We start from the raw sequence: 26,913 nt of genomic DNA, 5'->3' as shown, positions 1-26,913 counted from the left end.
CAACCTTCCCCAACATATAGAAGTAACTGTAAAACACAGTATGGGGTACACCCATTGGGGGACACAGAGGCACATCCAACTCCCAGATGAGTCAGGAGGGTGGCCGCCTAACGTAATCTTGGACTCCTGTGAGTAAACATCCATCCTAGTAAGAAGGAAATTTATAGTGGCAGAAGCCAAAACACACATTAACTATGACTCGCAATCAGAACAACAGCAATCAATGAATTTGTTCTCCTCTGAGCAGGCATCCCTTAACTGTAAAGGAAAGCGGTTATGTCCTGATACACAATGCAAATAAAACTGTAATATATATAAATGAGCACCATGTCAGCGGACATACGATAATGCTTAATCACAGTTACAGCCCACAACGTGCGTCAAGCATAACAATGAGCGACTGAGTCTCAGTGAACCGACAGTGTTACATCAGTGTCCCCAGCAGTGTCAGGGCTCCCACAACAACCATCAGAAATAAATTTGGGGGAGCCTGTTTTTTGCGGCGGAGGGATTTTGCAAACTCCATGGCCAGCTTAGAGCTGGTAAAAATCTTAGCCATGTCATCGGTGCCAATCCGAAGACGAGCTGGATACAGCATGGCATATGGGATACTTTCATTAAGCAGCAGTTTTTTCACAGTCTGAAATTCCTTCCGTTCAGATTGAACATTGGCCGTAAAATCAGGGTACAAAGAGAAGGTATTCCCTTGATAGGTGATGGAGCCTTTCTGACAGGTAATGCGAAGGACTGCATCTCGATCCCTAAAATTTAGTAAACGTGCAATAATTGGCCTAGGTGGGGTGCCCGGAGCCAGGCGAGCCGCCAGGGATCGATGAGCTCATTCGACAATTAGCAGATCAGCAAGATTTTCGGCACCGCAAATGGCACGAAGCATATTCTCCACATATGTTTCCGGTTGGCCTACATTTGTGGATTCTGGCAGACCCAAAATGCGCACGTTATTGCGCCGTGAGCGCGCCTCAAGGTCCTCGTTTTTAGCCTGAATGACTGCCAGAATTTTCGATGTCGGTGGTTTTGGCAGTGACCTGCTACAGCCCATCCTCGGCATTAGAGATGCGTTGCTCCGCCTCTCCAAGCCTGTCTGCTTGTTCAGTTTAGCTGACATGTGGTCCATGCGGCCATTGAGGGCCTCAATCTTACCATCTATGGACTGCAAGCTGGCCTGGATGGCGGTCAGGGTCTTTTCCAAATCAGTCGGGGCGCAGGGGCGGAGTCCAGCTCCGAGTCGGAGACAGCAGTGTGCGATGGTTTCCCCGACCCGCGCAATTCAAAATTAAGGCGCAGTGGATTTTATCCGGTTTTCCCATGTTAGCAGGGATGTGAGAGCACCAATGTCCGATTTTCAAGTAATCACCCACAACACTCCCGCACCTAAAAATACTGGTCCATCCAGCTGCAAGTACCCTCCGCGCAGGTTATCAGGCGTGTCCAGGGCAATCCATTATGCCATGTGATAGATACAAGCACAAAAAAGTTCACCCCACCTAGCCAAAGCAAAGGATCACTGTCCACTATCAAATAGCACCAAAGCACGATACACAGTACAATCCCCGCAGTACCAGTCTAGCGCACAGCGAAGGAGAGAACGTGGTGTGCAGGCGCAGTAGGGTTCCTACCTGCTATGTTCGCAGATGGGCGCCGCGAGACCCCAAAAGCCCGCCACCTCACTCCATGCCGGCGATGCCAAAGCAGCTTTGAATAGCGAAGAAATTCAAGGTGAGGCCCAGGTACCGCAGCGCAAGCACAGTAATTCCGATGCTCCGTAAGAGGCCCCCAGCGCTCAACACAAGCGGGGGCACTGCACGGTAGGCCTTCAAGGAAAAGGCAAGAGCGAGCAAGAGCAGAAGTCAGTCCACTAGGCCCAGGAGCTATGTGGCAGGCTCACTGTGATCGTGACCGGCTCCGCTTGATCCAAGCACCCTATTTGGTCCCCCCGCAGAAGCAGTTCCAGTGCGAACTGCTCGAGGCAGGGGGGCAGCCCCCCAGAAGCGGCAACTTCGATTGGGCAGAAGAAATCAGGCCCCGATCCCGCAATGCACCCAGGTCCGCACGGCTGCGCACCAGGCTCTACATCTGGCCAGCAATGAGGTCTCTTCATGGTGCGACGGTCCGGCACCAGCAACGCCCCACGAGCAGAGGCCGCGTGCAGTCCGGGCCCCAAGCCGGGCAGTCGGGTGAATCCTGTTGGCTGTCCGATACGCGGAAGGGTGCCGCAAGCAGACTCTAGCTCCGCGTGCACCTTACCCACTGCAGGGCTGTCGGGCATCTGTATCACACAGGCATGCACTCCGGTAGGGGGGATTTCAGCGAGCCCTCACCAGTAGTAGTAACTCCAGCTACTGGAAGCGATGTGGCGATCAGCGAGGGCACTGGATCAGTTCGGGAAAATTGTGGCGCCCCAGTCGCAGCAGCCGGGTCTCACGCGGCAGCCATGTTTCCTCCGGGCCTGTGTGATGGAGGTTGCTCCGCGGGAGCAGCAGGGGTCCCGTAAACAAGAAAACTACCCCAAATAATCGCACTGTGTGCAGAGGCATGCCACCATATGAAAAGTGGCTCAGATGTCACTAAGAGGAGCAGGATAATTAAAGGATGATGTCGGTGGCCGGCAGAGCTGCACTACAGTGGGGCCATCGTGCAGCGCACCAAGCCAAGCTCCATGCAAAGCAGTGGTCCTTATTTCCACCCGATAGGGTCTTCGGACCAGGCTGGAAGGTGATATAATGTCAAATGCTGCTAACATGTCCAGAATTACAAAGATGACGACAACCCCTCGTCTACCTGGCAGAGAGTGGAATCTGCAGCGACAACGAGCAATGGCTCTGTACTGTTACCACTTTTGAACCCATTCTGAGACTAATCCAAATGGTCCTGGGAAGTAATAAACTTAACCAACTCTTGGTTAATATACTTTTTTCTAGCATCTTAGCCAGTGAGTGCATTAGTGATATGGGGAGGGGAGGGGGGGGGGGGGTTTAAGGTCCTTTGGGTTTCCATTTCGTTTCATTTGCAAAGTAATGGCTATAGCTTCCTTCCTGAGACAGAAACTCCAGTTATTGATATCTGGTTGAAGTCTTTGACCAAAAAAGTCACAATCTGATCTGGAGTGAGTTGCAAACTTTTGGGTGCGCAAGGAAAGTCATGAGAACCAGATTTCATTTTCAAGAGATAGTGTTGAACTTGCAGAGACGAGATAGGTAGAAACAGACTAAAATGTGGAGGGATTCACGTCAGCAGATTCAAGAGAGGGGGCATGCCTATCTTCATTAGTGTTGAAATCTGAATAAATCTTCAGGATCTTATCTCTACAATAGACAGCAACTTTGTGAGCTTTCCATAAACATTGATCGGGCAGAGTAGAAAGCTCTTTTACCACCTTGACGATTTAATTAGAGTTCACTTGCTGATCTAATTTTACTAACATAGAAGGAAGATTTGGCAACGCCGATGGCACATTTGTAAATGAGCAACAAACTTGTATGCTTTTCTTTATCTTCCAAAGCAAGATTTGCCCTCCATTTATATTCTTACCTCCGACACTGCTGTTTAAGTCTTTAAGTTTGTCTGAGAACCAGGGAGCGGACGCTTTGGTTCTGGTACAGACCTTAGCTCTCACTGGAGCAACCTGATCTATTGTGGCCTTCATCCAATCTAATAAATCTTCTGCAACTAAGAAGAGAGGAACTTTGAGGATGGACAATTTTTTAATGGAGAACTTGAACATGAGGCCACTCCACAGCGACCTTAGCCAAAAACAACTTACTGGGCCTGCCTCTTTCTAAATGTTTTTGTGTCCATCAGTGCAGACTTGTCACACCTCAGGAAAGTTTTAATTCACAACATGCAGGTGCTTTAGTGGTCTGAAAAAAATATCTGCCTTTTAAAATGCCTACCGCTTGAAGCCTGAAAATCTGCAGTGGCGACATATCCTCAATGAATACCTAGGACATTGACAAGAGGCTGTGGTACATGTCAGGAAAACATTTTCGAAAACTTAAAAAGATAATGGAGCAAATTCTGTACGTGCGTCTGAAGAGCATGGAAAAAAGAATGAAATGAAAATAGGAGGTGGTGTCTTACATGGATCAGTGACAACACCAACAGCAGCAAAGGTGTCACCTAGCACCACTGAAGAGCAATTGTTAGGAAAAAAGTTTCTGGATCCAAGCTGGAGTCTGGAGTACATTCAAAGGTGAGAGATTTGCGAGAAGTAGCATCTATTACAAAAAAACATGATCTTAACTGTGCTCAACACTTGAGTTGTGCTGTCCGAATCACCATCACTAACCCATCATAAAGAGGTATATGAACAACAAAGCACTTTATAGAAATAACACATTTGCAGGCGATGGCTTGAAAGGCATTCAGAAAAATATATTTTCACAAATTTCAGGAGTGCAGCTGCTTATGGCACAGCCTGGTGCCCAAGGAAAGTTCTGTAGTGCTGCAGTAACACTCCAATGGGAGATGTTCCTTGAAACATATGCTAGAAACAAGCAGACATTTAAGGGAAAATACTTATTTATATATAAACATACACTAAATGTATATTGTGAGAAAAGTGGATTATTACTTAGGGTGGTTGTGAGGCCTCACTAAGTAATAATGTCACTTATCTGTGGCAGGTCCAGTCAGGTTTCTTTAAATCAAACCAAAGCTCACTCCTGGGTAGCTGTGGCACAGAACAGTCAGGCTTAGCTCAAAGGAAAACAATTGTAAAGAATTTGCCAGTAACTAAACAGTCAATAAATAAGGGACACAACACAATAAAATCCTCACTCTAAGTTATAAAGACAGATGTATTTTTATCTTCAAATACACACCAAAACAACAAAAATCTGATGATGGGAACCATTTACCTTTCTTGTAAGGTTTCCATAAGTTACTGCCTTTTGCTCCAAAAAGTTTGGAAAGGTTTTAAAAAGTTAGTAAATCCCTGCTTTTCACTCTTAGCAGCAGTCTATGAACCTCGAATACGAAAGTCTGGAGTAAACTCAAAGTTTCAGGCGGACTATGATGTAGGTCGGAGATTGATGTGGGCACTGGGGTCATCCAGATCAAGATTCTACTTTCACACTTTAAAATGTTTCGGGTTCTTTTTCTCCTCCATGGGGAGGTCAACGAAGTCCACCTTGTGACTCGACAGATCTGCGAAGTACAGGGCTCCAGGGACACCTTGGTTCTCAACGATGTTCAAGGCTATCAACGAACCAGTAACAAGCTGTAGTCTATGAGTCTTGGACGAGGTGTTTGAAGAATGTTCGCAATATGTTGCAGTTTTGTGGTGAGAAAGAGTTCACTCTAGAACTAGTCACTGGTCCATGACCTGAGAGGTACCTCCTGGGGGCTAAGACTTGATCTTTCCAGTTCACCAACTGAGTCAAGAGCAAGTCCTGGGCAACCTGGCCAGCTGGATACTTTGCAGGTGCAGGGCTTCTTACGTCTGTGTCCCTGAAACATAACAGAGGAATAGCCAACTAACCATTGCAGTACACTCACTGGATCGTAGCACCAGTTGGAGAAGGTCCAGCTCTTGGGTTCTCTCTCCATGGGCTCAACAGGAGGAGAAGCCCTTCTCTTTTAGAAGTCCTATCTAGGAGCAGCAGGCGTGGTCTTCCTCATGGAGCTTTTCTTTAGGAGGTTCACAGGTTCATCAGGTGCAAACCTACTGTAATTTCCGAATCTTGAGGTGTTCTGAGGCTGGAAGCCAGGGATGTAAATTTGTAAATGTAAATTTGATACTTGTATAGCGCACTACTCACCCGCAAGGGTCTCAAGGTGCTTGTACGAATACTGCTGTGGAACCCATCCTGGCTTTCCCTGTGAGGCGTCCACTCCTGGGCACCCCCAAGGTGGAGGCCAGGTATCCTTAGCGTTGTGGTGGCCATTGTGGAGATTAAGCAAGCTATTGCCCAGAGTTGCAGAGTGGGACTCCATGATTGGAATAGGCACCGAGGCGAGAATTATCAGGTCCGTGGAATTTTTGAGCCCAAGACCCGCCGAGGCGGGGAATTGAACCCTGGTCCCGGGCTAGATCTCTGCATCGGGTCTGTCGCTCTAATCATTGAGCCACGTTTAGACAATTTTTAGTTTTTGGGACAGGAGAACCCACTAGCCAATGGAGGCTATAATTTCCATGGGGCAACCATAATCATGTTTACATCAATTCCTATGAGGTTGGCACTAAGCAATCCACAGTGAGCACTTCACAGCTCTTGGCAGAAGGGCAGCAGGCTGTCTCGGGTGAAAACTGCAGTAGTTAATCAGAACGGCTACTAGAACCTGGGGGCAAAAAAGTGGGGACTTTCTAAATTCACCTTTGCATTAAAAGTTACTTTAAATCAGACTCCCACCATTAGTCAAATTTAACGCACCAATTAATTTGATACCTTGAATCACTATATATGGTGGTCCCAAATGGAAGTTCTCATATAGCGCGAAGGCTAGTGAAAGGTGACACCCCATGTTAGCCAATGGGACTACTGGCCTTACTACAGTGAAGACAACAATTTTCAGTTTTCACTGTCAGGACATGTAATGTTTAAATTCAACATGTCCTTTTAAAACATTTATCACTGAGCCTTGTAGGCCTTCGCTTGGGGTGACTGATAAATATTAAAAAGGAAGGTTTTGACATACAAAATGATTTATTTCATCATGTCCGGTTGGCAACCTAAAAGCTGCCCAACTAGGCTGCAATGAAAAACCTAGAGCCATGTTTTCACTTTGCCACTGCCGTTGGGACTTAATCAGTGCGCCAGTCCACTGGTGACGTTTAACTTACTAGTACTGGGTACACGTGGTACCATATAAAGGACTTCTGGGAAGTGCTTACTTTGTAAAAAAAATATAAGTGCCAGGGCTTTCGTCATGAGGTTACTGCCACTTGCACCTCACATTGCCCGTGCCATGCTGCAATGATAGTATCAACATAACTACTAACATTCACATTCCTACAAGTGAAACAATTCGGACTATTTCAGGCCCCCAAAGCTATAAGAATGGCTTGGGCGGCTGGTCAAATTAGCCAGACATTGCCACCTTGTGGCAGGCTGTCACAAACGCCAGTGCTGACAATTAAGTGCTGGTGCCGAACACTAGCAACCACTGGCTCAAATACGGCACTGCTTAGAGGGAAGTTAAATATTCGAATCGGGTATTAGCCAATTACACAGTTCACTTTAAGAGTCAGAGCACATGCACTGGGGCCTAGTCAGCAGGGGCCGGTGCACTTAGAGTTGAAAAACCAGCAGCATCAGTTCACAAATAGAGGGATGACCATGCAAACAAATTCCTTTCCTTACATACATGCAAGCCCATCTGGGGGGTGTGGAATTATATTCACACTTCACTCCCCTGCTCTTTGTAACTAGTAATGTGATAGAAAAAATACCCATCATACAACAAATATTAATAAAATAAAGAAATGGCATAACACTTGCAACAGCTCCAGCATTTTTTTTTTTTAATCAAATAAACAAAATCATACCAACCTTGGGGATGGCCTCAGTTAATGCGTAGCTGGCTTTGTCACTGATCCACACTTTTTCCTTTGCTGCCAGGTTGGAGCAGATGGCTTGCAGAACCTGCAGAACAGACTCGTAGGGCTCCACCTGGATCTTGAACTCAGCAGCTGGCGGCGAGTCAAGGAGCAGATGCTGTCTAACTGCAGAGTCATTCATGCGATCACCATGGATAAACAGCCTGGAAGAAGTATTGAAATATATTTCTGTTAACAAAGCATAACATGCATCTAAAGCTGCATCTAGAAGAGAAACATCCGCCTTTATTTAAGGCTTCTACTCACACCCTGATGAATTGTTCCTATGAGACTTTTGAGATACCTTCCCTGTGACAGGTTTGCATAGGTGGTGACAGAAGCGAACTCAACTGGAAATAACTTGGTCTGAGGGACATTTGATAGCAATCTAGAGAGATGAATAAACCTCTGCCCTTAACATTAGAGAAACTCACAGCTAAAAAGTGAAAAGGTCTGTGCTAAAATTTGTAAATTATCCTCCCAGCAACAATAGTAACTCAAGCTTCACATACGTCACGTTGTCTCACAGTAGATTATGCTAAGCACCATGCCCTAAGCAACCTCAGAGGCTGCAGCATTTATAATTACACTAGGCATGACACAGGCTACTTCACCAAGAACTTCAGAGAGTTGGAATTCTTTGGAACCAGCAAAGGCGTAGCTGTGGGGGAGGGGGGTGTTACATCCCCCTAATAAATATATTTTCTGATAAATAGTTGGGTGTTGTGCGATGTCACTAGGATTTCAGCAAGAATATTTACATACACAACAAAATCGCACACACACTCTAGCGCTCTGCTTTAAAAGTCGTCAAAAATAGTTATTTTAGAAAATCCAGTGTTTTCTCTCTTAGTACTCCTACGAATCCGCATTCTTCTCCTTTCCCACTAGCCCCCGTGTTTCCAAAATATCAAAAAGGGCTCATCCTTGAGGAAGAAAAAGCCTCAAGCTGGTAAGGAGCAATTTCTCGTGCACGAGTAACAGCGCGGGCCTTTCTCATGCTTACCAGCGCTGCGCTCTGGCTTTTGCCAACAAGCATTACAGTGCACGCAGAAAAAAACACATACACCTTATAAAAGTGTTCTACTACGCCACGCTTCGTGCAAGAAATAAACGTTTTCCAATGTCACTCAATCCACAACACAATTAATGAGGGGCATAAAAGTGATTTGTCTAAACCTCACGGTGCGCCAAGCTCGATTCTCAACTCCTTGTTCTGAACCTACATGCCAGCAACGTTTACTGAGATACGAGAAAAGCATCTACGATAACCACTTGCATTTTTTTCTAGGGTAGACATTATATAGTGTAAGAAAATTATATACCTGATTGTGTCGGTTCCTATGATAGAATAGGCAAAAAACAAGGGGTTGTACTCTATGTCGGAGCCGCGGAGGTTGAACAGCCCTAGATAAAAAAAAACACAAAAAGCCTTGTTGAGTTTTCAAAGTAATAAAGCAGAATATGGAAATTGGAGTGAATTAAAGAGTAGTTGCATGAAAGGGAAAAGAACTATATTACAGAAACATAAAGGGAATGGGGACTGTGGTAGTCATAACTCAGAATGAAAGAAAGGTCATTTATTTGTCCAAATGAACGGGGTCGAATAACTGTCAAGTTACATCGTTCACTTGCAGTACATCTATTCCATCACACGATGGCGCCAAAAGCTAGCCTATTGAAACATTTAACAGGTACGGAAATGTTTATGCACTTCTCATGATTCAGAATGCTTTGTTTCGTTATTTAGAACTTCTTCTCAGATAATCTAATCCACAGACCCATCTCCTCACAACATTTTGGAATTCATGGCATCCTTTGAAAAATGTGCTGGGGAGAAGCAGGCAGTGAGACAGGTGGGGGTCGCAGGGCTTGGGTAGTTTTAAACTGCGCAAACAAGACCCAACGAGTCAGAGTGCTGTACATTAGGGGAAGTAAATACTGCATACACGAGAACAGAAAGAACAAAAACAATTTAAGCAGGTTTAACCATATAAACAGTTTGATGCAGTGGTTCTTAACCTGTGGTCTAGGGACCCCCATATTGAGTTCCATTAATGATAAAGGGGTGATTACGAGTTTGGCGGTCCGCCAAATCCGCGGTGCCGGGTGGCTTCCGCCGCACCAGCGGTTCGCCTGCTCTATTTTTAGTTTGACGGTCAGACCGTCGCAGCCTTGCTGCAACCGCCGGGGAACCGCCGTTCCCCGGGAGTGTTGCAGCGGTGGGAGGCAGTAATACGCTGGCGGTGCCATTAGTAAATTACGAGTTCCCGCACTCCCAGCCTGGTCAAGGCAGTGAGCCCAAATATAGACATTCAGCAAACATAGGCCCACTGTGAATAATGCAAAAATATGAAGAAAGAATATACATGCAATACATACAATCAAATATCACAAAACAAGAGAAATTCCAACGCATTGACAATACAGTAATAAAATAATATAGTTATACACCAAGTCAAAACCACATACAAAAAGACAAAACTCCGACACGCGTTTCGGAACAATACAACATATACATAGTTCCTTCTTCAGGGCATAGACTGTGTGATACGTTCAATTTTGAGGGGCCTTCTGTGTGAAGTGAGGAAACCACCGGATATGTGGTATAAGAGCTCACAAGGAACAAAAATTACATCTGCGGGAATAACAAGGCAAGGATAAAAAAATTATAAAGCTTTATTTAAAAGAATAAAGTCAGAGCTTGACATAACCAAGAAGTTAACCAACAGGAGAGGTTAAGTAAAGCCATCTACCAGTGCAGGGAAAAATAGACCAGACTTCAGAAGACCTAGGTAGCCATAGTCCGTCAACCATGTGAAAAAGCACCTCGGAGGGTGAACAATGTGAATAGTAGGTAGATAAGTTAGGTTACCGAAAGGCAACAAGCCCGCAAGACTGAAAGAAAAAGTATATACTTATATGATAGCTAACCTACTCAGAATGACAGAGGCTTGAGGGGGGTAGCAAAGGTTCCTACCCTTGGTGTCATCAAATACTCGTGACAGGAGATTCAGTATATATCTAAATAAGGCATACATACACATAGGCAAAATTAAGCACATGGTCCGGGTAGAAAATTAAACAGAATCTAAGTCTGTTTAATGAAAAATAAAAAATAAATAATTGCCAAGGGTTATGGTAGGCGAAGCGTCAGAGGATTCTTGGTAGATGGCAGGGTCAAAAGTGAGGAGTGCCAAATCGGATGAATGCGGAGCAACTGAAAGCAACTAGTTTGAGCAATTCAACGCAAAACAAAATAAACGGTCAAACAGAATGCCATCATTGCTATCAAAGGAGGGAACATCAACAAAGGGTGTGAGAAATATAGACAATTGTGGATGATAATCATGTATTAGTAAATAGAAAGAAGTGACTCTCAGACTAGAAAACAGAATAAAAATAAGGTACTTACAGGCAACTTCATCCAGGGCCGTCACTACAAGCCAAGGAACTTTTCTTTCTGACATTTTTGTACGCAAGGCTGTTATCTTCTCCTTCCATGATAAACCTATAATTAAGAATGTGGGACACATTTACTACAGCAGATAGAGCCATGGTTTTTGGGCTTCAGTACTCCCCAAAAAGATTTTCTAGTGATCCCTAAAATATACAAATGTGGTCCTCTGCTGGTTTCTTTTTGGCTACTTACTGCACAATAAGTGATTAGCGGAATCTGCCAAGACATTTAACATTATCCCTGTGTTCGAATTAAATATATTTCTCACCCCAATCCAGCGAACAAGTGTACTAGAAATACCAATGAATTACATCAGTGTTTCTTAAACCTTTGACTATATGGAGCCCCACATAATCATTCTGAAATGGGGGACACCCACTGAATCATTATTGGAATCTGGGGACCCCTAATGAATCATTACTGGAAGCCGGAGACCCTGGTCTAAGCAATTTCAATGAATTGAACAGCAAAACAATACATACAAATAATACTGCAACAAGCATTCATCAAACAAATAAGCAAAAGATGAAATATCTTAATTCACAAATACACATACAAAAAATAAAACATTTGGTTTAAATGGGAAGGTTGGAGCTTTACTAAACATCAATTGAGGCCTGTTTGCTGCACTTACACACTGCTCCCACAAATCAATCTGAGGATACCAAGTTCATTATTTGCCTCCAATTTCCAGTTCCTTCATATTTACTAAATGTGGTACAATGGTCAATTTATATTTTGCTTTTTTATGTATATACACATTATTTCTATTTCTATTTAGGGAGTATTGTAAAGCGCTTGGTGACGCACAGCGGCGTGTCCCCGCGCTAAGGAGCGGCTGCTAACTGGAACCTACAGAAGTGGAATACTTTACTGTTCGAATAGTGTAGTTTTGAGCTTGGCTCTAAAGATTAGTTCAGATGGTTCGAGACGCAATATTAAGGGTAATGTGTTCCATCTGACGGCTGCAAGGTACCTAAAGGATCTTCCGCCCATCCGTGCTCTGGACACCTTGGGGACAACAAGGCGTCCCGAGCCAGAAGATCTGAGGGAGCGGGACGGTTCATAAGGTGTCAGCAGTCCTTTCAAAGGGAGAGGAGACCTCCCGTTGATGATCCGATGGCACATGCAGAGTGCTTTGAAATCAACCCTACTTCTGATCGGGAGCCAGTGCAAGGACCGAAGGGCCACCGAGGATGCGGCTCTTCTGGGTAGTCTAAGTACTAGCCTAGCAGCGGCATTCTGTAGGACCTGTAAACGGCTCAGATTCTTCTTCGGAGTCCCTAGATAGAGGAGGTTGCCATAGTGCATCTTTGAGGTGACTAGTGCATGCACAAGGGTTTGACGGGCCTTTACAGGTAAAAACTTCAATTATTAATCTATTATTACATTTTATAAGCAGCAACATAACAGATGTTGCAGATCTCCAGGCGTCCCCAGACCACAGGTTATGAACAGCTCAATGAAAACTTTCGTAGCTATCATAAAGGAAAGTTTCAATGTTATTAAGGGCTCCGAGGGGAGCATTATGCCATTGTTTCTTCACTTTAATCAACAGCAGCCATTTAACAAGCTTTAGCATACAAACTACCATTCCAATGAAACCTTGGGAACGCAATAAAAAAAACAGTAACATCCAATGAGAGAACAGTCCCAAGTATCAACCAATCAACTAGTCACAATCCATAACATAGTCTATCATCTGTGTCCCCATGGCCTCTTTCGTTGTGTGAGTCCAGCCGTTGCACCATCCTCACACGCCCCGTTTACCCATCTCCATGCCTACAACAGAAAGGGCAATTTTAGCAAGAGACCAAGATTAGGGCTAACACCTGTGAAAAAAACAATATTTTAGGCAGCGGAGAGCAATACAAACTATAGGCACATAAGGAGCAACTTAACATAATGACAACCACTGAGCATAACAAAAAACTCAAAAGTTACTAGTCACAGGAGGGGCAGTCAGATCATGGTTAATAGAATTGAAACTTTCCGTGACGATAGCTATGAAAGTTTTCATTCTATGTCAGGACTGGAGATGATTATGCTACTTTAAAGCTTGCTCATAACCAGGTGAGCCATATCCAATACCGGTTTAAAATAGAACCGCTTAAAGGTAGAGTCCAAAGACCAATCTGAGGCATTGAGAATATCCTTTAATAGGGCACCTAAACAAAAAGTCTTCGATGCCCTTGCCCCGCGTGCCAAATGGGCTCCAAAAAGTCACAAATCAATACCTGCCACCTGCATCACCAGGCAATTTTGAGAAAAGATAGTGAATATGTGGTTTCCTTAAAGCGATGAGTAGTTGGGGCTCACCCAGAGGGTGAAGTTCTGTGGACATATCCTCATATGCCTCAAGGCATTGCACTACACACAACTTACGGGAGTCAGGAAAAGCCGGATAAGAAATGACCCTGGGGTTACATTTTGTTCGGTAAAGCGTGAAGGTCCCTCCTGATGATGAAAAGGTTGGGTTAATGATATCCAGGGCCTGCACATTAGATACCAGTCTACAGGAGATCAGGCAAAGTAGCATGGGTAGTTTGGCCAAAAGCTCTTTTCTAGACAAATAAAACAGTTGGTTTGCCATTACAAGAAGAGATTAAGCACCTGATTGACATCCCAGGGTTCTGGGGGAAGGGACAGTGTAATGCCCCGTAATAGGCAGCATACAAAGTGATGCTTCCCAATCGGAGATCCTTCCACCGGAACATGTTCAACTGAAATTGCTTAACAGAAGGTTTTGACTGACTGATATGCCAATCCGTCCGCGGCCAACTGTGCCAGAAAATTAAGGGCAAGGACATGGGCTCGAGGCTCCATCACAAACACCAATGGGTTCATCTAAGCAAGGCTGATCTGTATCGTTAGACCGCTCCGTCGGCCAAGGCCTTGGACAAGAATTCCTTAGCCGTATTTGAAAGGCCTGGGACTGATCATCGTCCCCTGTCATCCGCCACGCCATGAGTGACAGTGACCCCTCCAGAATCAACAAATGGGAAGCTGATCCAGATCGAGATGCTAAGAGGTCCACTGAGAACGGCCCCCACCACTCCTGGAGGGTTGAAATCACTAGTGCATGGAGCTTCCTCAGGCTGGAATGCTGGAAGTTACGGGATTGAAAAATCACCACCCGATTAGCTTGAACAGGTAAGTACTCGAGATCTGTTGATCCAGACCGTACTGCCAGAAACTGGTCGCAAGGTCGGAGAGAGCCTTGGACCGGGTGCCTAGTAATCTCTGTTCATGAAGAGACCACAAACCTCCTGTGCAAAATTCTCCACATCCGGTGCCCCAACCTGATCTGCTGGCATCAGACTCTAATACAATATCCAGAGCAGAACCGAAAATCGGTCTCCCATTCCAAGTGTCCATGTTGGCTAGCCACCAACGGATGTCTTTCTGCACCTCCTTGGAAACAGTGACCACCTGAAAATAAGTGAGACCCTTGTGTAGGTGTGCGGCTTTCACCCATTGGAGGGCTCAGTGGTGGAGGGGTCCCGGGAAGATGGCCTGGATGGGTGACAACAGAAGACCCACTAGACGAGCAACCTGCCTCCGCGAGTCCCACTGTCCGGCTAGGGCACGTCGCAACTCGTGATGGATCTTCATCACTTTCCAAGACGAAAGGCTCAGGGTAGCCTCGATAGAGTCGATCACAAAGCCCAGAAACTCTGTCTTCTGAGATGGAACCAAAAAGGACTTGGCCTCTTTTATGACACACCTTGCATGGACATTGGGTAATCAAAAGGATGTCGTCGAGGTAGACGATCATGCGTATTCCCCTGCACCTTTAGGTACTCCACAGCAGGTTTGAGTACCTTCTTTAAGCACCACATGGCGGAGAAGAGGCGGAGTAGTGAACTTGTAGGTGTGGTGGCGCACAATAATTGAAGGAACCTCCTGTGAGAAGGGAACATTGAAATGAAGGAATAAGCATCCTTGAGATCCAGACGCACCATCCAATCCAGGTATCTCAGTACATTCCATAGGAGGTGGATCCCCTCCATCTTGAAATGACAATTCACAAGCCACTCGTCAAACTCACGTAGGTTGATGACTGGCTGCTGACCCTAGTCGACGAGAAAGATGTTGCTGGGGAAGTGGAGTTGAAACAGAAATCCCTCCTTTGGCCAGGAGGGAAGCAACTTCCTTGTCCACCAGGACGGCCTCATGTGCCGAAAACTGCTTGGGCTGCAGACGGCCGTCCTGCCTGGGAGAGCCATAGAACTCTACTGAAAACCCCAGCACGGTTTGCAGGACCACGCATCCTTTGTGATATAAGTCCAGGCCAAAAAATTGGCCCCCTACTTTTAGAAGGGCGAACACTCACCGGGACTGGCGGAAGCACCTGCCCCTCTTCCTCTGGCACGTCGCCTTCTTGTTGGGTAAAAATTGGCGAATCGGGCCTGGTCTTGATATTGGCCTTGCTGGGAGTCTTGACTTCTGGGAGGATAGGGAGCGTTGAGGTGGCCGATCCAGCGGCCCATACCCCAACCGGCACCGTGGGAAACACTTTCTTAATTGAGGACTGGGCCTTGTACAAGGAGGTGAATTTGTTTATGAATTTTCCAAAATTCTTTGATATAGGGTTCCCAAACAGCTCTGCTTGCGCTATGGCCCCAGCTTCAGAGTCGGCAAAGTCCCCAAGCTTGGGGTCGACCTTTATCAACAAGCAGCAGTGACACTTCATCAGCAACGCACAGTTAGCGTTGCAAAGAAAAATGATCGCCCGTTGGGCCCACCCCGACAGCCCCTCTGGGGAAATTAAGGAGCTGGATGGCTTGGCTTCTTTGGCCATGTCCAGCATCTTAGTGAGAGGGCCGAGGGCATCCAGGAGTGTGCCCTGGCACGCTTGCCAGGACCTATTGATCCCCTTCTTCGGGTCTTTCATGAACTTCTGCAGCAAAGTGGCCACTCGGGGATGGACGAGGGCACTTGGCTCTGAAACAATTGCGGTTTTCCTTCTCCAGCGGGTTCCGAATGTGACCCACCACATAGTTCACAACTTTGTCGGACACGGCCCACTTGGAAGACCGGGGTGGAAGATCTTGTCGGGGTCCAACATATCAGAACTGACCCCCAGGCTATCAGAGGCAGCAGGCAGGGGTTGGGAGAAGGGAAGCCATGGGTGTGAGGGGCCAGCCCCATCATCTCCTATGATTGTCAGCAACAGGACGGCCAGGGACCCGGGGTTACGGTTCCATGAATAAACCCGCAGGGTCCCAGGAAGGAGGTAGAGGGGTGCACAACTGAGGAGAGTAGTTGGCCTAACGGCTAGGGCGGTCGACCTCGAATCTAGGGAACCTGGTTCGAGTCTCGGCAAAGACGCTGAACATCCTGTGATTCTGGGCAAATCACTTAATCTTCCCGTGCCTAACAAAAATGAATGAGTCCTCGTGTAACGTAACTAGTGATATGTAAAGCGCTCTGATACCCGATACCGCGTCATGTTTGCACTATATAAAACTCCGTAAAAAGAAAAAAAGGAAAGCCTGCTTCAGTCTGTCAAAGCATCAAGGTCAATGCCAGCCTCGCGGTGACATTTCGCTGGTGTAGGATCAGACCCTGAGGAGGTCCTCAAGGAACCATGGGGCGCTAGGGATCTGGCAGAGTCCCTGCCATTTAGCACAAGCCTGCGCAATCTAAAGGGAGCGGTGCTCCTCTAAAGGAGCCATAGCCTCAGACAGGGCCCTGTAAATAGATACATCCACGGCATCATCAAATTCATCATCCCAAGGGAGTGAAGCGAGGGGATCCTCTTCCCTCTGATCATCATTCACAAATTCCATTTGAAACGAGGAAGCACAGTGCAGCTAACAAAACACAACAATATTGCGCTCTAAGCGCTGTCTCAGGGGTCCAGGTATTATGGGCAGGCACAGCATTGCAATACAATCAGGGATAAGCGCACCAAATATTTGTGTGGCCCAGGGCTATGATTGAGGACCCAGGTAAGCGCAGGCAAAGCGCTGCTATAGTGGGAGGCTGGGTGTCAGCCAAACTCAGGTGGATCCAGGCCCGGGGACACCTCACCCTGGTGCACTCTTTCTTAGGATTGTCTACGCCTTCAAGAGTGTCCCCACAGGTCAGAATCACCTGTACTATGAATATGGACCCTCGTGGGCATGCAGCACTCCCGTGCAAATACGGACCCTGCACTTGCAGGCTGTCAGCAAACAGAATTGAGCGGCTCGATTGGCAATACAGACCCCACTGGGGGAGTCACCTCTCCAGGCGGCAAGGATCTGGTGGACCGTCGGCGCCCATCTCCTATACCGCTATGAAGGGAATTCGGAGATCACGCCGCAGCCTGACAGTCACGTCAGCAAACGCCACCAAACAGCAGGAGGACCACACTGCGAAGCCGCATTACAGATCGGCCGTGAAGGAGAGCAAAGCGTTCCCGCAGTCAGAAAACAAATATCGACAATAAACGCTCACATTAGCAAGTATTGGCAATAAAAGCTCACATTAGTAAAGTAATTATACCAGAAACAGTACATAATACATTTCCCACTTTTCAGAGAGGAGAGAAAAAAAAGGGCATGTATCTCGGCTGCAAGCAGCGAAGAAAGAGGTCAAGGGGACACAGATGATGGCCTAAGTTATGGATTATGACAAGCTGATTAGCTGGTACTTGGAACTCTTCTCCCATTGGATGTTACTGTTTTCTTTATTGCATTAACAAGGTTTCATGGAAATGGCAGTTTGTTTGCTAAAACCTGAGAAATGGCTGCTGTTGATGAAGTCAAGAAAGAATTGCATAATTCATGCCTCCAGTCCCGACATAGAATTTGATCTCATGGGTCTCAACCAACTTTTTTTTCTGTTTTTTTTTTTTTTAAATCCTCCAACATCTTGAGGGATCCAATAGCCAGGATAAGAAAAACCAAGGACGATGTGCTCCTCAAAACCTTTTGTACGGGATCAGGAAGGGGGCTACATAACTACTACCCATAGATTGTTTTCATAGAAACCAACAACGTAGAAAGTGACACTACTTGTGGGTTTTATCGAACTTATCAACACTTTTCTATATTATTGGTGGTGTTTTAATATGTATGTAAATGACAAATCTAAGAAAAGAGAAAAGGAAAAAAGACACCACTAACACGGATATAAATAAAGGGGTGCCGAATTTCATTAAGCCCAACAAAGACTCTTAAAATCACATTACTTCGAGCTTTTTGTGCAGTTAGTAATATGATACGTTTATGCACATATTAGCTCAACTGTGCTTATTTCAGAACAAAAAGCATAGGGTGAATGCTTACTCGTTTCCAAGTGATAAGACTCATTTGCCATTCTTTAACCTCCTGACATCGGTAAGCTCTACAACCGAATGCTCTCTTACATCACTGTGTTGGAGGAATCATCAAGTTCCAAATCCAACCTCTTCAGGCACGTTGGTAAAGGAATGTTTTCTTCGATGAATTCATTTTATTCATTGTTTTGGGACCTCTATATGAAACTAGTTAGTTACATGTGACTAGTTCTTCAGTATTGGCATCTTTCATGACTTCACATGCTTGAATTATTACCCGTCACCATGGTGGGAATCAAAAGGATTTCAGACAGCAATAAGTATTGTTAAAAAAGCCATTGGCCTAACAACAGTGCTTGCTTATTAGCACCTTCACATCATTATAAAGCACCCAAGCCTCAGTCAATCAGGTGAACGCACCAGCACTCTCACTCCCCCATCTATGTCCCTAATGCTTGTATTACAAAGCACAAGTGGAAGGGTAGCAAACACTGAGCCCTTGACCGGGGTGGAGGGTGGGTCACTTGGGAATCTATGAAAGATAGCAATGCTGGAGAAAGAAATATTATCCTGCAACCATCTTATTGTAGCTTGCAATGCTGTAGGTTTACATGATCATCATAATCATGCTATCTAGGGTTGGGAACAGAAGTTTGCAAGTTGTTTTTCCTCTCACAAATCTACGGTCTCAAGATATCTAGTGACTCCTCCCTTGTCCTATAATGCACCAGGACAAAGACACTGCCTCAGATTCACCACCCGTTCCCCAAATGGGTATTTAAGTAGAGTATAGTGAAGCAAGAAGAACATTTAATTTAATGTGCTTAGTGATTAAGTATTGTTAAGCAACTTGGATCAAAGTTCACTTCGGGGATTTGGAAGGGCGCCCTAAAGGTACAAACAGTTGATTACAGGGGCAGCCTTTCCCATAAGTGGTAGTTAGAGAGTAGATGATACAGATGTTTGGAACAAGGTTCTAAACAAATTCTGGTCAAACAAAGCATCCTGATGGACTTGAATATCCACAGAATAGTTCTTGATGAACATGTTGTGATGACCATGTAGCAGTGTTACAAAATGTCTGCTATGGGAATATTTACCAAATACGCCATGGCAGCTCCCTTCATTCGGGTGGAATGTGCGTTAGGCACTACAAGCAGGGCATGATTAGCTTTAGCATTACATGGTTGTATACACCTAACAATGCATCTGGCAATGCCACCCTTAAAAACTGGATTGCCAAAGTGTGGTATCTAAAAGCACCTAAGAGCTGCTCTGTTTCATGGATGAATTTTGTTCTGTCACTGAAGTACATTAGTGCCCTTTTGACAGCTAGTGTGTGTAATGCCCTTCTGCCTCTGTTCCCAGGACCGCAAAGAAGATGTGCAACTCCACAGACTGATTTACATGGAAAAGGGAAACAACCCTTTAAAGAAATTTTGACATTACACGTAAGCAATTTTGTCTTTATGTATTGTAATAAATGGCTATTATTCCTTGCAGCCCACTGGCTGTCCTTCATGAAGTGACTGCAAATAGGAAGGCAGGCTTCCACAACAGAAATTGTATTGTGTAAGAGCGCATTGATTGAAGCGGAGGCCCCATAAGTCTTGTTAAGATTACTTTAAGTTTCCAGGAAGAGGCCAAAGGAAGCTTTGGCCTTTCAAACATGTATTTTGAATAGAGATAGTGTTTTCTGTTTAGTATGCTGCAGCTATGCGACTAAGTGTAAGTGAATAGAAGTGTAACATAACTTGCACTATTATTTTAAGTGGATCTATCATTTTTCAGTAATATTCAAATGTTTCTACTTTGTGGCATAGCAAGTCTGAGTAGAGAGCTTGCATGCCTCATGCACAATTAACATACACTCCTGAGGGAGTCTGAGGTACTCAAACTTTAGTACCTCAGGTGTCAAATCGCTAGGTGCGTTTTCTAGAAGTATGCATGTCTGAGCTCACTCAGAGGCTGAGCGAGGAGGTGTAGTCTGAAGAAAAGTGTGAGCAAATATTCCTGACCAACTCATCCACAGCACATTGCCCACTGGCCTAGTTGTGGGTACATGGTAGTAAATGTTTGGGCATTTTGCGTTTTCCGCAGTGGCAAATAGATTATGGTTGTGCCCCATTTCTGAAAAAAACTATGAAATACGTGGAGACTGGTCTTCTACTAGTGGGATTGTGAATGTGTCCTGCTTAACAGGTTCACTAAATTATTGTTCTCAGTGGCTGTCATGCTGTCAGTGTTTACGAGGCCTGTTTTACTTCTAATGAGAGAGTAAAATGCCCTGAGCAGCAAGTACTGAATTGCTGTCAGTTCCAGGTAGTTGGTATGAAGATCCTGTTGCTATCACATATGGGTACCCAACACATTCATGTGCTTGGGATGTGCTCCTCAACCTATGAGTGAGTGAGAAATCTCTGATAATGGTCACCAGCAACAAGTTTGTGTTGTTCTACTACTAGAGGGTGTTCTGAATCCTGGGCTCCTGGGCTCAAACTACACTATATATGGTCAATGACCATTGCCTGTGACCACTGCCTCATCAGCCATTATAGGTGAAAGGAAGCATGTGCAAACTTGCGTGCAGCACTATTGCTGTACAAGAAGTTATCATTCCCAATAATTTCATTACTGTAAGCTTACATGATGGCTGAAAAAGAGCTAACAGCTTTTGAAATGCCATCACTCTCGCACAAATTGGGTATGCTTTACCTGTAACCGAGTTTAACACTGCTTCTGGGAACAGCTGTTATCTTCCTGGGACTCTGGAAGAAACGTTTTCATATTGTCTGTGAACCCTAGTCAGTGTAACAGAGACATTGTTGCCAGAGTGTGTGCTATGCATTGTTTTTGGCTGCCATTGTTCATCAGCCATTCATCCAGATTTAGGGAAGACGTGAAGAGAATCTCTTCTCAGATGTGAAGCTACCAGCGCTAGTCATTTGATAAACACTCCCGGGGCTATAGTGATGTGACAAATATATGAGAATGTGGAAGTAGGTGTTGTTGAAGTGGAGGGTTCCATATGGTTATACAATCTTTAAAATGTGCCATTACCACATGTTAATTTTACAACACAACAGTGACCACATAGGTAACTAACTACCACACTTCACAACGTGGCACTTTACCATGCAGGTAAGTATATTTTTAAGGAGCTTGAAGGGGTGTAAGGGGTTTTAAGAGTTTAGGAATTGGTAAATTAAGGGTAGGGGGCAGTAAGGAGTTTCTAGGATACAGGGGTGGGTAAGGGTAATGGTACAGGGTTTTAATGATTCAGGAATGGGTAGGGCAGGAACGAATCCGGAATAGGGTAGTAAGGGGTTCTTAGTATTCATGATAGAGAATGGTTACAGGGTATTAAAGGGTCTTAGGTTTTAGGGATGGCTAAGGGTACACATAGTAAAGTGTTATTAGTGTTTATAGGGTTTAGGCAAGGCTAAAGGATTGGGTTGTAAAGGGTTAGAAAGGGACTTGGATTGGGACAGGAATAATATATATATATATATATACATACTGAAAAAAAACGAAGGTTAAAGTAACGTTATAATTTGGTGAGATGTTCTGTAACAACGTAACATTTTAAACTCTAAAAAAACACAGAAATTCACTAGTTATAGTCATCTCAAGTAACTATAACTCGCGCCCCACAGTTTTCTCGTCAATAATGTCACTGAAAATGTTTCAGTGATATTATCAATGATGTCATATGTGTTATGAGTGATGTAATATGTGAGGAAATTAGCAGTGCATGCTGAGGGTGCAAGTTCTAGTTACATTAGAGTATGAGTTATAGTTACTTGAGATAAGTATAACTGGTGAATTTCTATGGTTTTTAGAGTTTAAAACGTTACGTTCTTACTGAACATTTCACCTAACGATACTTTAATCTTTTGGTTTTTTTCAGTGAATTTTGAGGGTCTTAACATAAAGAGTGTGTGTGTGTGTGTGTGTGTGTGTGTGTGTGTGTGTGTGTGTGTGTGTGTGTGTGTGTGTGTGTGTGTGTGTGTGTGTGTGTGTGTGTGTGTGTGTGTGTGTGTGTGTGTGTGTGTGTGTGTGTGTGTGTGTGTGTGTGTGTGTGTGTGTGTGTGTGTGTGTGTGTGTGTGTGTGTGTGTGTGTGTGTGTGTGTGTGTGTGTGTGTGTGTGTGTGTGTGTGTGTGTGTGTGTGTGTGTGTGTGTGTGTGTGTGTGTGTGTGTGTGTGTGTGTGTGTGTGTGTGTGTGTGTGTGTGTGTGTGTGTGTGTGTGTGTGTGTGTGTGTGTGTGTGTGTGTGTGTGTGTGTGTGTGTGTGTGTGTGTGTGTGTGTGTGTGTGTGTGTGTGTGTGTGTGTGTGTGTGTGTGTGTGTGTGTGTGTGTGTGTGTGTGTGTGTGTGTGTGTGTGTGTGTGTGTGTGTGTGTGTGTGTGTGTGTGTGTGTGTGTGTGTGTGTGTGTGTGTGTGTGTGTGTGTGTGTGTGTGTGTGTGTGTGTGTGTGTGTGTGTGTGTGTGTGTGTGTGTGTGTGTGTGTGTGTGTGTGTGTGTGTGTGTGTGTGTGTGTGTGTGTGTGTGTGTGTGTGTGTGTGTGTGTGTGTGTGTGTGTGTGTGTGTAAAGAAACCTTCCATGTATCACTTTCCCTCACTCACCAACTCATCCCAAACATTTCATACTACAACGGACTCCCCTACATCCTTTCCAGACTCCTCTCAAGCTAACAGGTGCACTTGTTCACCACTCCTAATAAAATCTTACATCTTTCCTTCACTCATCCATTTCAATTAATCTAGCCTTAATCGAAACACCTGAGTAATTGCATGAGATCTAGAAAACACAAATTTAACACAGCTAATCCTACAAGAAAAAGGAAGCACATATTACTACTCTAGTACCTATTTATTTTTAACCTTGGGTTCCGGAATAACATTCTATTTGTTACAAGGGCTTCAACGCTTCGTCAGTTGTAATAAGTGCTATAGAAGGATTATGTTACTTACCCTGTAAGCATCTGTTCTCGGCATTTAGTGCTGTAAAGTCACATGCTTTGCATACTCCTGCCATCTAGTGTTGGGTCTTTGAAGAAGTGTTTCGAGTCACGAGGTAAGGGGACACCTCTTAGTAACAGTGCGCATGGGCTTTGGCTCCATTCTTAGATTGTTTTCGCCCAAGAGGGTGAGAATGGAGTATCAGTAAGCATTAGTAAAGAGATCTCCATGTATATGAAAGTATAGATAATAACTGCAACAATCACAGATGTCCAGGGAGGAGGGTGGGCGCATGAGGATCTACAGCACCATATGGCAAGAATAGATGCTTACAGGGTAAGTAACATAATCAGTTTGAAGCATGTGTGGCTGTAGATACAGTGTCCTCCAAAATGGTGGCTAACCAGAGGACATTGCAGTTGTTTGAAAAAGTGTACGTAGCACTGCCTGTCCTACATTAGCTTGTTGGCGTGCTAGATTATCCACGCAATAGTGCTTAGTGAAAGTGCGTGGTGTAGATCATGTAGCTGTTTTATAAATGTCAGCTATAGGGATGTTGCCCCAGAAAGCCATGGGTGCCCCTATTTTACGAGTAGAATGTGCTCTAGGGTATATAGACCACATTCGTTTGGCTTTGATATAGCATGTTTGAATAGATTTAACAATCCGTCTGGAAATGCCCGATTTTGAAATGGGCTTCCATTTATGAGGGGGGTGCAAAAGCCACAAAGAGTTGCTTCGTTTTGCGAACGTATATTGTCCTGTCAATATAATACATTATATTGACTCTTTTGACATCTAGTATATGAAGAGCTCTTTCTGCCACAGAATCTGGTTGAGAGAAGAAAACAAGTAGTTCAACCAATTGATTAATGTGAACAGGGGACATCACCTTTTGAAGGAATTTTGGTTTGGTACGAAGAACCATCGTACCCTATGTAGTTGGAAAAAAGGTTTCTTCTAAAATTAGTGTCTGGAGCTCACGCCTTAGTAAAGTGACGGCAATTAAGAAAGCAACCTTACAAGACAGAAATTGGAGGGAGCAATTGTGTAATGGTTCGAAGAGTGGACCCATAAGTCTTGCGAGAATAATATTGAGATTCCACGCTGGTGCAGGCGAGACTCTGGGTGGCACTACTCTTAAGGCCTTCCATGAAAGCCTTAATAACCAGCACTTTGAACAAGGATAAGTGTTGACTGTTTTGTAGTAGGTAGTCACTGCAGCAAGATGTAGACGTGTGGAAGTGTAAGCAAGGCCAGAGCACTGTAAATGCACGAGGTAACAAATAATGTTTTGTACAGATGCATTAAGTGGATCAACTTTTTGGTTACAACAGTAAAAAACGAATAATTTCCAGTTGACTGCATAGCAAGCTCTAGTAGTAGGTTTACGTGCTTCCTTAAGAATGGGCAGGAATTCTGGTGGTAAAATTAAATACCAAAATTCTATGATTTCAGGAGTCAAGTCGCAAGGTTTAGCTCCTTTGAGTTTGGATGTCTGATTTTGCCATGGTTCTGAGTGGGAAGGTGTGGGTTGAGGTGAAGCTTCTCGTGTGGAATTACTGAAAGTTTGAGTAATGGGATGAACCACGGTTGACAAGCCCATGTAGGAGCTACTAGAATGAGGGTGAGAGACATATGCCTGAGCCTCCGAACCATAAACGGAAGAGAGAGAGGCAGAAAAGCGTAGTGAAATATTGCTGACTAACTCATCCATAGCGCATTGCCTTTGGATAGAGGGTGAGGGAACCTGGAGGTGAAGTTTGGGCATTTTGCATTCAATGCGGTCGCTAAGAGGTCTATCTGTGGAAACCCCCACTTGTAGAAGTATGGGAGGAGGACTTGTGGGTGAAGGTCCCACTCGTGGACGGGTCACATCCTGCTGAGGAGGTCGGCAAATTTGTTGTCCGTGCCCGGAAGATGTTCTGCTAACAGATGAATTTTGTGATGTATTCCCAACGCAAAACGGTCTTAGAGAGGCATAACAACTGCAGAGTGTGTGTGTGTGTCCCCTGTGTTTATACAAAGTACATGGCTGTCATATTGTCCATCCGGACTAAGACAACTTTGCTTATGAGGTGAAGTAGAAATGCTTTCAACGCTAGGTGAACAGCATGAAGCTCTAGGTAGTTGAGGAAAAGATTCTGGTGTTTGGTGTCCTAAAGACCATGAACTGTCAGATCTTGTAGGTGAGCACCCCAACCTGTGAGGGATGCGTCTGCTGTTAGCACAACATATGGAACAGGGTCGATGAACAGTCACCCTTTAAACAAGTTTTGTATGTTCCACCACTGAAGAAAGTGATGAGTGTGGCTGACTACCAACACTAGATCGTCCAGTCAACCCTGTGACTAAGTCCACTGTCATGTCATACATTCTTGCAGAGGACGCATGTTTAGTCTTGCATGATGCACTATGGCAATGCATGATGCCATCATTCACAAAAGACACAGGAAAGGTTTGACTGTCAGGTATTGATTGGCTTGAAATTATGGTCGCAGTGTTTGAACATATTGAATTCTGGCTGCATTTGGATAGGCTTAAACTAATTGAGTGTTCAGCATAGCCCGATATACGTTTGTAGCTGTGAAGGTTGAAGATGGGACTTTTGAACATTGATAGTGAACCCCAGTTGATGTAGGTGGTTTAGGGTAATCTGAGTGTGCTGACAACACAGAAGGTGTGTACAGGCTTTGATAGGCCAGTCTTCTAGATATGGGAAGACATGAATGTTCTGTCCGCGTAAATGCGCTGCTACCACTGTGACGTATTTGGTGAAGACTTTAGATGCAGAGGTGACTCCGAATGAAAGGACTTTGAGTTGGTAATGTTTTCCTGCGATCACAAACCAGACATATTTGCGATGTGCTGGATAAATGGGGATGCGAAAGTATGAGTCCTTTAAGTCTAGTAGTGATATGATGTCGTCTTGCTGTAAAAGTGGAAGCCTCTGTTGAACTATTACCATATGTAAGTGCTCTAATAGTATGTAGTGATTCAGACGCCATAGATCTACAATGGGCCGTAGGGAGCCATAGTTTTTGGGAATAAGGAAGTACAGGGAATAAACCCTAACCCTTGATGATGTACAGGAACTGGCTCTATAGCTCCTGCGAGTAAGAGAGCGTGCACTTCGTTAACAGTTGTTGATGTTGCCACCCTAGCAATGAGCTGATATGATGTAGCATCATCAGGAGGTGAGGGTATGGCAGGGTATAGGTCTGGATCTGTATCCCCTCTGGGTCAATGTCATAATACTGCCAGGGGTCTGGCGGTGGTGCGCCATAAGTGCCATCATCCCCCCAACTGCACCTGGGTCTATATGTGGAGATCCCACAGGTGTAATATTAAGGGATTCTGTGGTGAGTGAGTTAGAGAAGGTACCAGAGGTGGAGGTGGTAGTATAGGAGATGGAGAAAGAGGAACTGGTAGCCTTGTCCTTTTTCCTAGTCTTCATAGGTATCCGCAAATCAATGTCTTCTTGGAAATAGGTTTGCCACTTGGTAGAAGGTGCCGATGTAGTATTTGTAATAATGCGGCCAGTCTCTGGATTTATATAGATCCGTTTTTGTTTCGGATTGAGTCTTCCTGCATGGTCTCTAAAATGGGCTCAGGGCGTGTAGCGGGAAAAGATTTAGATTTTGGTGCAAAAGGTTTTGGAACC

General features: G+C 44.8%; 1 protein-coding gene across 5 annotated transcripts in view; it reads right to left on the bottom strand.

Moving 5' to 3' along the window:
- XPNPEP1 (X-prolyl aminopeptidase 1) overlaps window positions 1-26,913 on the bottom strand; it is a 384,359-nt gene that overhangs the window by 223,693 nt on the left and 133,753 nt on the right. For all 5 annotated transcript variants that reach the window (XR_014961064.1, XM_085603445.1, XM_085603448.1 and 2 more), the window contains 3 exons: window positions 10,974-11,069; window positions 8,884-8,965; window positions 7,512-7,722 (listed from right to left, as the gene is read on the bottom strand). Coding sequence is in view for 4 of the 5 variants with exons in the window: in XM_085603445.1 (XP_085459571.1) it covers window positions 7,512-7,722; window positions 8,884-8,965; window positions 10,974-11,069 (389 nt within the window). In the remaining variant the exon portion in view is untranslated. The remainder of the gene's footprint in view (window positions 1-7,511; window positions 7,723-8,883; window positions 8,966-10,973; window positions 11,070-26,913) is intronic.

Source organism: Triturus cristatus, chromosome 1_2, assembly GCF_964204655.1.
Source record: "Triturus cristatus chromosome 1_2, aTriCri1.1, whole genome shotgun sequence".
Lineage (NCBI taxonomy): Eukaryota > Metazoa > Chordata > Amphibia > Caudata > Salamandridae > Triturus > Triturus cristatus.
The sequence above is the reverse complement of the archived record's forward strand: the minus strand, read 5'-3'. Positions and strand labels throughout refer to the sequence as shown.